The following is a 16369-nucleotide window of genomic DNA, read 5'->3' as shown; positions in this document are numbered from 1 at the left end:
TCAATGCTATCACACAATGTAAATCGCCATAGAGGGGCTAACAAGACTAGTATTGATGGTGCAGTAGGTATAGTACATAAAAAAACTAAGTCCAGACCCAAGTTTGAAACCCTAACCCTGGCTTGAAAGCCTGACCCTTGTTTGAAATCGTAATTTGGGTCCCTAATTTAAAACCCAAATTTAGGTTTGCAACCCTCATCTGTAATGTCACATCCTTCTCTTAAAATCCGAAATGGAACCACTTACCCTTGTTTGAAAGCCTAATCCAGTCTTAAAATTGCCATTGAAATCCCACATTGGAATAATTTACCCATTAATTGTAACTCGCAGCCCTAATCGGAAACCCTAACAACGGCGTAGAAATCGTACCGCCGCCAAGTGTCTCGCCAGCGTACGTGTGTTTCTGGCGTTTGACGAACGCTGCCAGCGACAGAAGAAGACGTGAGCGCTAATTGATTCCACAAATAAATGCACGGCTTCTTTGCAAATTAAGCGCCACGCGGCAGAGCATACGGCTAATTAGCGTCGTGTGTGTGTGTGGTGGGGTGGGGTGGGGTGGGGGGGGTGGGTGGATAAAGCAGTGAAGGGATGCGAGCGTTTAACGCCCCGGGCGAGCGGCGAAGTCTAATGTGGTGGAAAATGTGGAGCAAAAGTAGCGTAATGGAGCCGAATAATCGCGTTGACACTTTTTCTGCTTTGCGTCACAGCGCCCCCGTGTGGAACAAACACGTGGTGCACGTCACCCTCATGGGACTCATACCAATAAATCCATCCGTCCGTCCTCTTAACTGCTTATATGCAGTAGAGTCGCGGGAACGCTAATTGCTCGCGCCTAACCCGGCCGACTGCGGGCGAGAGGCGGGGTACACCCCGAACCGGTCACCGGCCAATCGCAGGGCACATATAGCCAAACGACCATTCGCACCTACGGGCAATTTAGAGTCTTCGATCAACCTCGCACGCATGTTTTTGGGATGCGGGAGGAAAGCGGCGTGCCGGGAGAAAAGCCACGCAGGCGCGGGGAGATCATGCAAACTCCAGACGGGCGGGGGCGGGATTTGAACACGCAACCTCACAACTGCGAGGCGGACGTGCTAACCGGTCGCTCACCGTGCTGCCCGACCAATAAATCCGAGGCAGCAAAATGTCTCAGAAGTGTCCAAATCATATTTGTTCATCCAAAACCCAAATTTGAAACTTTGTCTTCAAATCCTTGTCGGAAACCCAAATCTGGTTTTCAAACCCTCATGCAGGCCTGCAAGTCCAACTTGAAAGCCTAACCCTGACTTGAAGCATTTCATACCTGCCTTCAAACTCCAACTTGAAGTCCAACCTCGGCTTTGATATGAATCGCTAACGCTGGTCTGACACCGTCATTTGAAACGCTAACTTTGGACTGTGGCCGTGGATGACAAAGCCAAGTTTGTACGTTTGCGTTAGGTTACGTACCCGCCGGGTAAATGTCCAACTGGATGCCTTTCAAAGATCCACACTGCGGCTTTTCTTCTCGCTTCCTTCTGAAGTAGCCACCAAACCTTTTCTGCTTTAAGAAACGCAAGAAACTTGTGTCTTGCTGTCAAACTCTCCCGTGAAATTGGAGTCAGGATTGTGACTTGAACGAAGACGCAAGTTTGATTTCGAAAATTGCGTCTTTCTCTTTCTTGCTGTTTGCCGCTTTTTCTGACCTCGCGCATTTCCTGTGGTGCGTTTCAGGCGGCTGCGACTTCGAGGACTCGTACAGCAGCTGCGGCTACAGCGTCTCCCTGGGGACCGGCGGCTTCACCTGGGAGCAGGACCGCGCCCCGCACGCAGGTACGGCGCAAACTATCACTGCCGATTGAAATCGTAATTAGAAAGCGTGGCTTCTAACTCTTATTTGACATTTTATCAAACCCTAATTAAGGGTTCCGACCCCAATTTAAAGCCCTTTCATACGCTTGAAACCCTAATTCGAAACTGTAACCCGGGCCCAAAACCAGAATTTGAAACCCTAATCCTGTGTTGAAACCCAAATTTGCAACAGTAACCCTTGTTTAAAGCCCCATCACATGGCTTCAAACTCGAGCCTGGAACCTTTTATTGGGTCTGATGTGTGTTCTCTCATTTGAAACCCCAACACGGATTTGTAACCTTAATTTGAAACCCTAACGCTATCTTAAAAACACAGATTTGAAAGAGTAGGCCTTGTTTGAAATCCTAATGCAGGTGTACAGCCCCAATTTGAAACCCTAATCGAGGTTTCAAAGCTAACATGAAACTCCAACCCTTGTTTGTAACCCTCATCTGGCTTTGAAATATACTTTGAAAGCCTAAAATGATCTTGAAACCCTAACATTTGTTGGAAAACCTAACCCTTTCAAACATGAATACTAATATCTGGCATCTGATTGGGATGGCTCCCGGACGCCTCCCCGGTGAGGTGTTCCGGGCACTTCCCACGGGGAGGAGACCCCGGGGACGTCCCGGGACACGCCGGAGAGACTACGTCCTTCGGCCGGCCCGGGAACGCCTCGGGATCCCCCCGGAAGAGACGGATGAAGCGGCTGGGGAGAGGGGAGTCTGGGCGTCCCTGCTAAAGCGACTGCCCCCGCGACCCGACCTCGGCTAAGCGGTGGAAGATGGATGGATGGGCTTCCTAGAACTGTACATATTTTGTTGTATGTTGATGTATTGACCAAAGGTTTGCTTTTTTTGCTTGAAACGTCACCAACCTCCAATTTATTTACCTTTGCTAATTTAGCGTAAAAAAATCGAATGGTGACAAACCACATCGAGTCACAATTCAAATGAACAATCTTCATGCAAGCTTTCAAGATCTGTCGTTATTTTGTCAATGCGTGCTCACAAGTTGAACAAAAAGATGCGCTTTTGCTTGAAATGTCAACAAACCTTCAGCGAAATGGTGACAAACTACATCAAGTCACACCTCAAATTGACGGTCCCAAGGCAAGGTTTCTAAGTTTGTAGATGTTTTGTCAAAATACGCTCCTATGTGGCCGTATTGAACACAAATATGCTTTTTCGGCTTCGAAACGTCACCGTAGATCTTGGGAAAGCTGATGTACTTCTTAACACAGGTGACACGTCGGGGTGGCTCTTTGTCAAGACATTGGCGTTTCCCTTTGTCAGCTTTCGGCGAGCACTTAACATAACGGCACCTCGCCTTTGACAGGAAATGAAATGCGCGTGCAGAGACTCGCTGGCAGCCTTCTTCTTTCTTTGGGGAAGGGCGGCGGCGGCTTTGGAAAACACTCGCTGGGAGAGAGGCGGCGCGCAGTTGTCAGGCGAACGCTTTGAGCTCTCCGCCGGAGTGGCGCTCGGGCAGATCGAGCTGTCAACGTAGAGCAGAACTCGCGCGGCCGACGAGTCGTTTCGTGACGCCGCGAAACGACCTTCACCTGCCCTCTGCTAACTTTTGAGAGAACGCGCGCGCGAAAGTGTTTGGGGAGACGCGCGCGATTGTATTCGGGGGGGCTCGATACACGGACGTTGTCAATCAACCTCACAATTTTCTCAAAACCTTCATTTACAAACCGAACATACAGCAGATTGCTTTATAAACGTCTTCAGTTAACCGAAGCTGCTTGTTTTTAGGAACATCTAAAGACAGTTCAGTCTTCGACCAACCGATACGGTAAAGGTTTTATGAATAGCAATGCAGTGGATTAACTTAATGCGGCGACTCCCAGAGCGCTTCTGGTGTGCCGCGGGAAACGAGCAAATTTCACTTCATGGGTCCAAATATTATTGCCTTATAATTGTTAATCTATTTATGCCACTGGCATATGAAGACAGACAGAAGAAATAAATGCTCTTCTATTCGATGGCAGAAAGTCTCTCCACCTTTTGGGACATTTGTGTTTGTTGGTGCGCCGTGAGAGTTTCCCAATGTAAAAAATGTTCCTCGGCTCCATAAAGGTTGGGAATCGCTGACCTGGCGTCTACGTTCGGATACTGCGTCGTCACAAACGTGTTTTCAAATAAACAGGGATAGCATACGCTAAGTGACACACACGTGTTTAGGAACATAATACCAATTCTGAGACGTCAACAAACCTAACACACATTTTTTGTTTTATAAACATCATATCAACAAATATGAAATTAACAATTTTGTCAATGTCAAAGAAAATACGGAGCAGTTGACAGACTACTAATAATAAATGTAAGCTTATGGACCCGATCTCAAGCGCCTGTTTATAGTTGAAATGGGAAGAAAACGAAGCATTTTCACTGTTTTTGATCATCAAAGACATTTCACACGACAAAAGGTAGAATACGATTTTGTTCCATTTCTCCAAGGAAATTTGGATTCATCAACAATTCGACAGCAGTTTCACCTTGTCGATATATTTGTGAGCGTGTGAGAGAAATGCTCTCAGACAGAAGGAGTTAAAAAAAAAAAAAAAAGCAAAGCAGTCCATCGCAGGGCGCAGCAATAAACGAGCGTTTTTAAGAGGCAGGCGGCGTATAAAAGGCGGCGCCGCGCCGGAGTAACGGCTCCCCGCGGGCCCCGGATAACTCTCGCTGTTTATTTGCCCGTCTCGGAGCCGAGCCAATCGCGTCGCGGCAAAATGACTCGCCGGTCGCCGCCGACAGAGACGCCTTTTTTTCGGCTTCCTTCTTCATTTGCAGTTAGCGGGCGAGATGACGATGCGGCCCGGGTCGTCGTTCCGCCGAGTCGACGCGAACGGACCCCGAGCCCGCCCGCGGGGGCGCTTTGCCTTCTTATCGGTGGCCGGGATGTTCCCGCGAGCCCTTTCCGTCTTCAGGAAAATCGAAAAGAAAGAGACGCTCGTACCGGGAAATTGAAAATTGGAGGCTAGCGACCCAACACGCGCTTTCATGAACGTCGGAGACAATTCAGTCATGAATGAATGTTATTTCTGTAACATCCAAAAAGATTTTCTGTTTAACTGAGCTACGTTTTACACATTCAAGACAATGGAGTCCTCACTAAGCCTACGGTGCATGTTTTTGTTGTTGTTTTTTTTTAAAAACAAAGACCATTTTGAGTTTTCAAGGAACCTGAGAAAATCTGTTCTAAAAATAAACATCAAAAACAATCAAGTCGTCAAGTAACAGCTGTTTTTTTTGAAACATCAAAGACAATTTTGACGCCAACGCCCTTCACATGCGTCATTTTCAACAAGAAAGGCAATTTTACTCGTCAGTGAACCCGCGATACATCCTGTCACTTAGCTGTTAGCATTAGCATCCTGTCAGTGAAAGCTTTTAGCCTTAGCATTCTGTCAGTTAGCTGTTAGCATTAGCATTCTTTCAGTTAGCGCTTAGCATTAGCATCCTGTCAGTTAGCTCTTAGCGTTAGCATCCCGTCAGTGCAAGTTGATCCAAAGGATGTCGTCTTCGATGGACGTCTTTCCTTTCTGCTGTTTCTGTCATTTTTTTCCTTTGTTTTTTTTCTGACGCAAGTGCTCCACTTCTTTTTTGACAGTCGCAGCGCTTTTCTGGTTGTTGTTATCTCGGACGCAAATTGTTGAATTTTGTTGCGTCAGGCTGCTGAAGGTGTTTTTTTCTTTTTTTTCTCTCGTCTGCTGACAGCCGGCACCGAAACGCATAAATTATCCATGCGCCGTCTTTCCATCACAGCGATTGTTTCACAAGCGCAAGAAGCACAAAGTGAAAATCTTGCGTTGCCCGCCGCCGCCGCCGCCGATTCCTGCGGGTTTTAAAGACGCGTTTTACATCTCAGAAAAAGAAGAAGGAGAACGTCAGGAAAACGGAGAAGACAAAAAAGAAGAAGGTGTCGCTCACTCGCTCATTTTTGACGCTCAAGTTAGAAAGAATGTAAAAATGCTGCTAAACTTTGCCAAGTTTGACCTGGTTCCTTCTAAGAGTCACAGCGATTGGAAATATATATATATATATATATATATATATATATGTATATATATTGTTTTTTTTTTAAATTAGTTTGATGTGTTTGGGTGAAGCAGCAGGTGGCTCGTTGTTCAGCCCGCGTCTGCTCTGTACGACAGATGTTGAAATTGGCTCCAAATGGCTGCTTCAAACCAAAATGGCGGACTTCCTGTTCCCTTTGAGGCATGGGTCCTTGAGACGTTTTCATACGTCTTGTTGCGATTGACGTCCTCCCAATTTCACATTAATCGCTGAAACTGGTGTCGGAGGCTATTTTTTTTTTTTTTTACAAACTTTATAGGAGATGCCAGTCTTAGCGTGAAATGGCGGCCTCAAACCAAAATGGCGGTCGTCCTGTTCAATTCCGTGCATGGGTCTTTGCAACTTTTTTTGTCTGTCTTGTTATGATAGACATTTCCATCCAATTTCATATTGATGTGTGAAATGGCTTCTTTCTCTGAAATTCCAGGGGCGGGACTGAGTGCAAATTGGTTGCTTCAAACCAAAACGGCTGATTTCCTTTTCATATTCAGCCGTGGGTCCTTGAGACTTTTTCATACGTTCTGTTATAATTGACATGTCCATCCAATTTCATGTCAATTGATTCAACTGGTGTCATGGGCAAATTTCTTTCAAACTGTCCAGGCGGCGCCACTGAGTGACTGTTGGGGCGTCATGTTGAGTCCCCCCAAAATACAAAAACTTACAGCAGGATTCAGGCAACTGAGTCTTCAGGCACGTTGAGACCCTCAAAAGGGCATTTATTCGTCATAGCAATCACGATAATAAATAGGGTACAGCAATTACAAGAAAGCCTCTGCACTCCCTGGGCTCTAAATATCTTTTCATTGATATCAATCCATCCATTTCCATTTTCTGAGCCGCTTCTCCTCACTAGGGTCGCGGGCGTGCTGGAGCCTATATCATTGGGCAGGAGGCGGGGTACACCCTGAACTGGTTGCCACCCAATCGCAGGGCACATACAAACAAACAACCATTCGCACTCACAGTATGCCTACGGGCAATTTAGAGTCTCCAATTAATGCATGTTTTTTGGGATGTGGGAGGAAACCGGAGTGCCCAGAGAAAAGCCACGCAGGCACGGGGAGAACATGCAAACTCCACACAGGCGGGGCCGGGAATTGAACCCGGGTCCTCAGAACTGTGAGGCTGACGCTCTAACCAGTCGTCCACCGTGCCGCTGATATCAATCTTCATCATTATTATCATCATCATCATCACTGTCAGTTTCTTAGTGTGGCGAGGCATCGAAAAGTCTTGAAATGCGGTGAGGCATCGATAAGTGTTGAAATGTGGCGAGGCATCGAAAAGTGTTGAAGTGCGGCGAGGCATCGAAAAGTGTTGAAAGGCGCCGAGGAGTCGAAAAGTGTTGAAGTGCGGCGAGGCATCGAAAAGTGGTGAAATGCGGCGAGGCATCGAAAAGTGTTGAAAGGCGGCGAGGCATCGAAAAGTGTTGAAATCCGGCGAGGCATCGAAAAGTGTTGAAGTGCGGCGAGGCATCGAAAAGTGTTGAAAGGCGGCGAGACATCGAAAAGTGTTGAAATGCGGCGAGGCATCAAAAAGTGTTGAAGTGCGGCGAGGCATCGAAAAGTGTTGAAATGCGGCGAGGCATCGAAAAGTGTTGAAAGGCGCCGAGGCATCGAAAAGTGTTGAAGTGCGGCGAGGCGTCGAAAAGTGTTGAAATGCGGCGAGGCATCGAAAAGTGTTGAAAGGCGGCGAGGCATCAAAAAGTGTTGAAAGGCGGCGAGGCATCGAAAAGTGTTGAAGTGCGGCGAGGCATCGAAAAGTGTTGAAATGCGGCGAGGCATCGAAAAGTGTTGAAATGCGGCGAGGCATCGAAAAGTGTTGAAATGCGGCGAGGCATCGAAAAGTGTTGAAATGCGGCGAGGCATCGAAAAGTGTTGAAGTGCGGCGAGGCGTCGAAAAGTGTTGAAATGCGGCGAGGCATCGAAAAGTGTTGAAAGGCGCCGAGGCATCGAAAAGTGTTGAAATGCGGCGAGGCATCGAAAAGTGTTGAAAGGCGGCGTGGCATCAAAAAGTGTTGAAAGGTGGCGAGGCATCGAAAAGTGTTGAAGTGCGGCGAGGCATCGAAAAGTGTTGAAATGCGGCGAGGCATCGAAAAGTGTTGAAAGGCGGCGAGGCATCGAAAAGTGTTGAAGTGCGGCGAGGCATCGAAAAGTGTTGAAGTGCGGCGAGGCGTCGAAAAGTGTTGAAATGCGGCGAGGCATCGAAAAGTGTTGAAAGGCGCCGAGGCATCGAAAAGTGTTGAAGTGCGGCGAGGCATCGAAAAGTGTTGAAATGCGGCGAGGCATCGAAAAGTGTTGAAAGGCGGCGTGGCATCAAAAAGTGTTGAAAGGTGGCGAGGCATCGAAAAGTGTTGAAGTGCGGCGAGGCATCGAAAAGTGTTGAAATGCGGCGAGGCATCGAAAAGTGTTGAAAGGCGGCGAGGCATCGAAAAGTGTTGAAATGCGGCGAGGCATCGAAAAGTGTTGAAATTCGGCGAGGCATCGAAAAGTGTTGAAGTGCGGCGAGGCATCGAAAAGTGTTGAAAGGCGGCGAGACATCGAAAAGTGTTGAAGTGCGGCGAGGCATCGAAAAGTGTTGAAATGCGGTGAGGCATCGAAAAGTGTTGAAAGGCGGCGAGGCATCGAAAAGTGTTGAAAGGCGGCGAGGCATCGAAAAGTGTTGAAATGCGGCGAGGCATCGAAAAGTGTTGAAGTGCGGTGAGGCATCGAAAAGTGTTGAAATGCGGCGAGGCATCGAAGAGTGTTGAAAGGCGGCGAGGCATCGAAAAGTGTTGAAAGGTGGCGAGGCATCGAAAAGGCGATTACTCCCAGAATCGCCGCCCCAGGGAAAACACTTGCGAACCCACACATATACATAAGTGTGTATCTGTATGTAAATATTTACATGCGTGTGAGTGAGTGTGTGTTCATGAATCATTTAAAAATAAACGTCTCAGACAAAGATGAAGATTAAATCTATTTTCTAACAGTTTCTTTAAGATTATCGTTGCCTTTGAAGTGTTTTCGTTTTCATTTAAAGTTCATCACAAGAATGAACATTACGGAAAAATATGAAAATAAATCAAATATGTTGATTATTTGTACCCTAAGCAGGAAGCATGCACACACAAGCATCGGCACATTTTGTCTTTTTTTTGAAGACTTTTCTTTTGGAATGCCAATAGCTTGAAGTCATGAGAAAGGAAGGCTGCCATTTTGAAATGGCAAGGATTGAAAAAGGAATGCATGGCTTCAAATCTGAATTTAAAGCCCTAACGTTGGTTTGAATAACTCATTTGTAAACCTCACCCTGGTTTAAAACCCTCATTCGAAACCCTAATTCGGACTTGAAAGCCTTACCTAAATTTGAAACCCGAAATTGAAACTCCAAACCGTAAAACCGTCATTTGGAATACTAACCCAGCCTCGCGACCTTAATTCGAAGCCCTCACTTCGGCTTGAAACCCAAATTTCAAACTGCAACCGCGTGTGCGTCATTAAGTCTGACCGCACGAAAATGAGCCATCAATGAATGCAAATTGACATCCACATGTATTGTAGGCAGCGTGGGTGAGCGAGCGCCGACGTTTTTGGACCGCGAAGGCTGCTCATTGATCGGCGGCCGCTCGAGAAGTCAGGGATAGGAAGACACGCACGCACACGCACACACACACACACACGCGCCCGCGGGCCATCGCGACGCCTCCGTAATCCCGCCCGAATGAGGCACTAACGCCGTCGGCGTCATCGATCGGGCCTTTAGGGAGGCGCGCCCGCCCCGACCGACGCCGCGACCGGCGCTCACCGCCGATCTACCCGCTGCCACTCGCCGCCGGCCACTTTTCTTACGAGCCGGCGAATTGGCGGCATCGCTGAAGTTACGGAGCGCACCTAATACCGTTGTCGTGTGTGTGTGTGTGTGTGTGTGTGTGAGCTAAACAAATGGATAGACAGAAATAATAACAATCAAGCATAAGCATGTGGGTGTGTATGTGATGATAAGAAAAAAAAGCCAACAAAACTTTTGAAAAATACAACTAAAACATGCATGTGGGAAGAAAGAATGGAAAAAAGTAACAAATACAAACAAATCATATTCATACAGAAAAAAAAAAGAGGAATTCAGAATCCCAATCAGAATCCGATTTAGAATCCGAATCCGAATCATCTTTATTTGCCAAGTATGTCCAAAAAACCCGGTCGTCGGAGCCGCTTGAGTACGACAACAGTCGGTCAATTGACAGAGAACACTTTGGAGACATGAACAAAATAGAAACATGTACATAAAACGCGTGTGTGTGTGTGTGTGTGTGTGGGTGAGTGAAAAATCCAAACGTGTACAAAGAATACGCATTGCTGTTGTTGTGGGTTAAAAGGCGGCGAACCTCCAGGACGGGACGGATGACTTTTTGCCTGCAGGTCGTGGTGGCTCAAAGTCAGCACGAGCTGCTGCGGGCCTTTGGAAAGGGAAAATGTCACAACAACAGCAACGCTCGTTGACCTCTCGCACGGCTCATTAAAGCGGTGCTGAGGAAACGTTGTTTTTGGCCCATTTGATTTTTTCTTTGTGTGGCGTTGACCTCAAACGTGACACACAAAGTACACATTCAAAGCCAAATAATAGCATAACATTAGCTTTTGGTGACTTTTTAAAACAAAAAGGAGCTTATTTGTACATTTCCTGAATTTCTATATTTGTTATTGTTTGTTGGTATTCGTTTCATTTTTGGATATATTGTCTGTTTATTTGTTTTTTAATTTATATTTTGTCTTTTGTTGTTTTATCCTTTTTTTGGTGTCATTTTAGTTATTTTTCCTTGGAACATATATATATTTTTCATTTGTATTTTTGTGAACTTGTTTCTTTATTTCTTCATTTCTTTGGTCTATTTGTTTTTTGTTTACTTTATTTATTGTTTTGTTTTGTTCTTGGTCAATCTCTTTAAAATTGATGTATTTATTGATGGGATGTATTGTATGTTCTGTATTTCAGTTTGTTGTACGTCCATTTTTTATTTTGTTTCTTTTTATTCACATATATTACATGTTATTAGTATTTTCTCATTTTATTTTTGTTTTGTGTATATTTATTTTATACTTGTCGTAGAAACCTTTTCATTTTCCTTTGTAATATATTTTGATTGTTTGTGTGTCTTTCACTCCAATGGCTTTAATTCTTGAATCCGTTTTTATCTTCTCTCGCTCACACACGCCCACCCGACACACACACACACAAACGCGCAGACGCGCACACACACCTTAGTGATTGAGGATGTGCCGCGTCTGGCGTAGCGTGTAAATCTGGCGCCGGCCCGTGGCAGTGTTCCAGAGAGGGGACCCGTGTCGTAAAACACCTTCAAACACACTCGACGGGCAGAAGGTTTTTTTATGCGGCGGCTGCCGGCCCTCGGGGAGGGGCAATACACATACATTATTACCGCACGCACTCGCACACCGCAGTGACCGTGACAATCTCCAATGTGTTCTGATCCGAGACAAAAAAAAAAAACCCCAAAAAAACCTTATGATCCATGCTTCGTGTTCGCATTCTAATGCAAAGAATCACATTTGGTCCTTTATGTCATACAGTATGTATTTACTGTATTGCATTTTGTATATTAACAGCGTGTACTTTCAATCAGGAGACGCGCAGACGAGCACCGGCGAAGCGCGAGAACAGGCAGGCAGGAAAACAACAGTGCACTTCAGAAATCAAGCAGCAAACAACGACAGCAGTAAGGACGGAAGAAAGACGGAAATCAAATCAAATCAAGAAAGAACATCAAGCGCTGCGGTAGCGAAGCAAAGGAGTCGAGGAGCACATTATACACGCAAAATAAAGTAGTCAGTGAGTGAGTACCAAAGAAGCGCAGTTGTAAGGAAGTTAACAAGGAAAGCAGTGAGGTATTAAAGAATACCAGTACAAAAGTAAATCCGTAAAGAAGTGAAAAAAAATAGGACAATCCAATCAAACATTTCAGTTGTAAAAAGGTAAAGCAATAAGAGTATCAAATGTGGAAAGCTGAAAGGAAGTAAGAATGGAAGTTGTAAAGAAGCCAAATGTCACTGAAGAAATAAAACCCAAAAGCAAAGTAAATCAACGTACAGATGCACCGCCGGCAAGAAGTAAATCAGCCAACAAGTCACGAAGCCATGATGGACGAGAGAAGCAAGTCAATACATGAAGCTGTACACGTGAAACAACATAGTACATTGCTAAAACAGTCAAGCGTTACATTAGCGAAGAACAGAAACGTCGTTCAGTTGTAAAGTAATAAAGCAAGCGAAGAAATGAGGAAGCACTGCACATACGTAAAGCATCAACGTAGTAAAGCCGCAGCGTATTCGTTCGGTATCGCGCTAAAGTGTTCTCGAAGTCAGGCAATGGGTACACGTGTCAACGCGCAAAGTCATAAATCGGTACGAAATAAGCGAAGCGCAAAGTAGCGGAGAGGTAAAACTGTCAAGTGTCAACACACTAATACATTAAATTACGTCAGATAGAGAAGTACACTAGTAAATAACGCCAACACAAAAGTAAGGGAAAAATAAAGAGTTGACGCTGTAAATGAAAGCGGTAAAGTAGGACCAATTTAACGTAAAAAAAGGAAGTCAAGCTGTAAAGGATCAAATGAGTCAAGAGTAAAGCCATAGAGTAGTCAATAACTAAAGTCATAAATAATCACCATAAAGCGATAAAATATGAACACAAATTCAGGAAGAAAGTGGGAAATAAATAAAGCAATAAATGAGTTCATGACGAAAACAGTGAAGTATGAATACGAGTCAAGAGGTAAAACTGTAAAGCGATATTCAAGAGTTCATCCGTAAATCAGCAATGTCGTACGGATTATAGAAAGTACTAAAGAAGTCGAGTGAAAGTAAAGTTGGTCTTGAAAATCCGTCTTGTTGGTGACAAAAGCAAAAGTCGCAGAATGTGTTTGAAGACGCAACGTGTGCGCTCTTGCGCTTGTTCTTCTTGTTCTTGTTCTTGTTGTGGTGGTGGTGGTGGTGGTGGTGGAGTCATTTCTTCTCTTCCAATTTGTTTTTGCGCCTGCGCGTTAGGTCACGCAGGCGGCATGATGGCGGTGAACGCCTCGGGTCGGGCGTCGGGTCAGCGCGCGCACCTCTGCATGCCCAAACTCAAGGAAAACGACACCCACTGCATCGACTTCCTCTACTCCGTAACCGGGCCGGACGGCGCCGGCCCGGGCGCCCTCAACGTCTACATCGAGGTCGGTCTAGCGACACAAGCTAACCTGGCGGCGGGCGTCGAAGTCAACGTGTGGCGTTGTGAACCTTTTGCTCAGGTGAACGGCGGCGCTCAGAACAACCCGGTGTGGAACGTGAGCGACGCCGTGACGGACGGGTGGCTCAAGGCCGAGCTGGCCGTCTCCACCTTCTGGCCCAACTCCTATCAGGTCACACACGCATACACGCGCTGGACATCTACTGTCGATAATATCGACATATTTGCACTGAGGGTATGTGTGTTGGATTGCCTTTGCTTTTGGGGAAAAAACCCAAAATAGGTGGCGCCATTCGTGTAACGTTGCATCGTCGGGTGACCCAGCCATTTTATTGGGTCGGTAATTGGTCAAAATATCAAGACCCACTGGGGGACTTTGTTCAGCGAAATGGGAAATTGACCAAGCCGTATACGGTACACGGATAAATAAATGTATACCGTGGACTCGTGCGCGACCAAGTGGCGACGGCGACAATGAAACGACGCCGACGATCGCAAAGCGCTCGAAACAAACAAACGTCTTCATTTCCGAAGACGGACCGAGACATTAAAGGACTGCGACTGTAAACATTTGCGAGAGGTCCTTCGGAGATTTGTCCGTGTTGTTTGGAGAATGGCAGCCAAACCGATGGAGGAAAAAACTGCAACGCAATGCGCACAAAAACACACTTAACTTTCCAGGTCGGATTGTGAAATACCACCAATACCACAGGTTGTTGGTATTCACGGCGAGTGGTCGCAACGCTGACAAGTGCGGCCCCGTGTGTGCGTGCGGGCGGGCGGGCGGGCGGGTCAGTGGCGCGCAGCCCGGCTGCTGAATGTTCAAACGGACGCCAAACGTGAGGAACGGCGCGAAAAGGAAGAGGAGGACCATGACGAGGCGTCGCGAGCCATTGATGAAGACGAGGAAGAGGACAAACGAGGATGAAGATGAAGAGGAGTCAGGAGAAATGAGGACGATGAAAAATGACAACGTCTTCATATCGTTCGATCGAGAACTGAATTTCGGCTCGAAGATCGATTCGTTTGCCTGTTCGGAATATTTCATTGATTGAAAGCGGCCGTCCGTCAAAAGCTGAGAATTGTTTCGGAGGGAAAAAACGATTACTGGCAAAATCCAAATCAAGAAATACATTATACAGGGGGGGAGGGATCGGCGACGCGGCATTTGGCAAAGCGCGGCGACCGTTGGCGTCATTCCGACGAACGACGGCGCTTTCGTGGCTCGAATGAGTCGTCGACGCGCTTTTGTCAGTTAGCGTCACGCAAAACAGTTTGGCCAAAACTCGAAATTGGACTTGAAGCGTCGCTGCTTCGGCAACCGGGAAGGCGTCCAAAAACGGAGGAATCAGAATCCTTCCAAGCGTTATTGAGGTCAAAAATCGATCCAAATAATGAGGACGAAGGGGAGCCGCGAGACGGAACCATCTCGTCCGGTGTGGGTCTTGCGCTCCTCTTCTTCTCCCGTTCTCTCTCTCGCCTTCACCCTCATCCCCCTCTTCCTCCCCAGGTCATATTTGAAGCCGTTTCAGTCCAGGGCCACCCGGGCGTCATCGCCGTCGACGACGTTCGAGTTCTGGCTCATCCCTGCCGTAAGTGAGCGGGCGTGTGCGCGTGCGGTCATCATGCCCCGCCGAGCGTCCTCCGTTTCCACGCACACGCACGGAGGCAAGAAGAAGGCCTAACTCGCCGTCTTCATCGCTCCGATCCGACAAGCTAATCTGCCATAATTGTCCATGTCGCCTTTAATAGCTCCACACCTCCAAAGTCGCATATTTACATCCTACTTCACGCTTCAGACACCTCCGATGTTCCATATGTTCATCATAATGAATGTATCCTCCTCGAATTTACGTCCTATTTCATGTTGTATACGCCCCTAATGTGGCATCATTGGATCCCATTTAATATTTATATACAGCTAATGTTCCGTTATGTCGATCATATTTATTATTTATACACTTCTAATGAACCATACGTGATCGTATTTGATGTGAACACCTCTACTTGTTGATGTTCTAATGTTTATTCATGTGTAATATTGACATCATATTTAATATTTAGCTCATATTTATACATCTGTACTGTACCAGATGTACATCATATTTAACGTATACTCTAATTTTGCATCGACATCATATTTATTGTGGCAAATTCACATGACATTTGTGTACACCTTTAATGTACCGTAACTATGCCGTATTTCATCGATGATACACCTCTCATGTGGCATATTGGCATCATGTGTAATATCCGTACACTTCTAATGCAGCGTTAATTACCGTAGTTAGCGCAAACGTTCCACTTTCCCAATCGTTTCCGTGGACGTAGAGTGGCGGGCCCGGACCCAACGGCGCCCCGTGCCGTGCGCCGAGATCGCCGAGGGGGCGGAGGGCGCTGCGGTGGGAGGGGCTGCCGCCGCGCATTGCCGCCCGGAACATCACCGACCCGCAATCACGCGATCGCGCGACCTCCGACCGATCGGCGACGGGCGGGTGGCGACGCGGGTCCGGCTACGGTAATATGCACATCCTGTTTCGTGTCATTTTGCGTATTTGCATTTGCCGTTCCAGGAAAAGCGCCGCACTTCCTGCGCCTTCAGAACGTGGAGGTCAACGTGGGTCAGAACGCGTCCTTCCAGTGCACGGCGGGCGGCAAGTGGTCTCAGCACGACAAACTCTGGCTGCAGGTCCGTACGGCCGAATTACCCGCACGTTTGCGTTTGACAAAGTAGACTTTCGTACGTCACCGTAAAGTAACAATACTTACCAATGCGCCAAGCATTTAACAGTCAAAAAGGAACGGCAGCGAAGAAGTCAAAAGTCAAGATGACCATATTAACGCTGTACGTTAAAGATAATAAATCAGGAAAGCAATCAAATGGAATGTAAAGAAGCAAAGCGTCAAATAAGAAGTAACTGAAGCAGTAAAGTAACAAAGTAAAGGAGTCAGGTAAAGTCAAAAAGAAATGAAAAAGAAGTACACCAGGAAATTAAGTAAATAGCTAGCTCAGTCGAAGTAACAAAGTCAAGCAGTCATACAGTCAAGAAGAATCGAAATAAAAAAGGAGTACTGGAAAGAACACACACGAAACGTGAAGGCGGTGAACAAGCAGAGAAGAAATACAATCGTAAAGGAGTCGTGCAGGGAAGAAGGAAAGAATAATAACAATAACAAATGAAAGCAGTAAAGCTGCACATTACATCACGTAATA

The 16369-nt window shown here is 46.5% G+C and overlaps 1 protein-coding gene across 10 annotated transcripts in view; it reads left to right on the top strand.

Moving 5' to 3' along the window:
* The window catches only part of ptprt (protein tyrosine phosphatase receptor type T), a 138434-nt gene that overhangs the window by 14269 nt on the left and 107796 nt on the right, over positions 1 to 16369 (top strand). For all 10 annotated transcript variants that reach the window (XM_061688123.1, XM_061688122.1, XM_061688121.1 and 7 more), the window contains exons 2-6: positions 1714 to 1812; positions 12972 to 13141; positions 13217 to 13327; positions 14666 to 14747; positions 15729 to 15844. In XM_061688123.1, coding sequence (XP_061544107.1) covers positions 1714 to 1812; positions 12972 to 13141; positions 13217 to 13327; positions 14666 to 14747; positions 15729 to 15844 — 578 coding nt within the window. The remainder of the gene's footprint in view (positions 1 to 1713; positions 1813 to 12971; positions 13142 to 13216; positions 13328 to 14665; positions 14748 to 15728; positions 15845 to 16369) is intronic.

This window comes from Phycodurus eques, chromosome 10 (genome assembly GCF_024500275.1).
Source record: "Phycodurus eques isolate BA_2022a chromosome 10, UOR_Pequ_1.1, whole genome shotgun sequence".
Lineage (NCBI taxonomy): Eukaryota > Metazoa > Chordata > Actinopteri > Syngnathiformes > Syngnathidae > Phycodurus > Phycodurus eques.
Note: the sequence above shows the minus strand (reverse complement) of the source record. Positions and strands in the feature narration are given on the sequence as shown.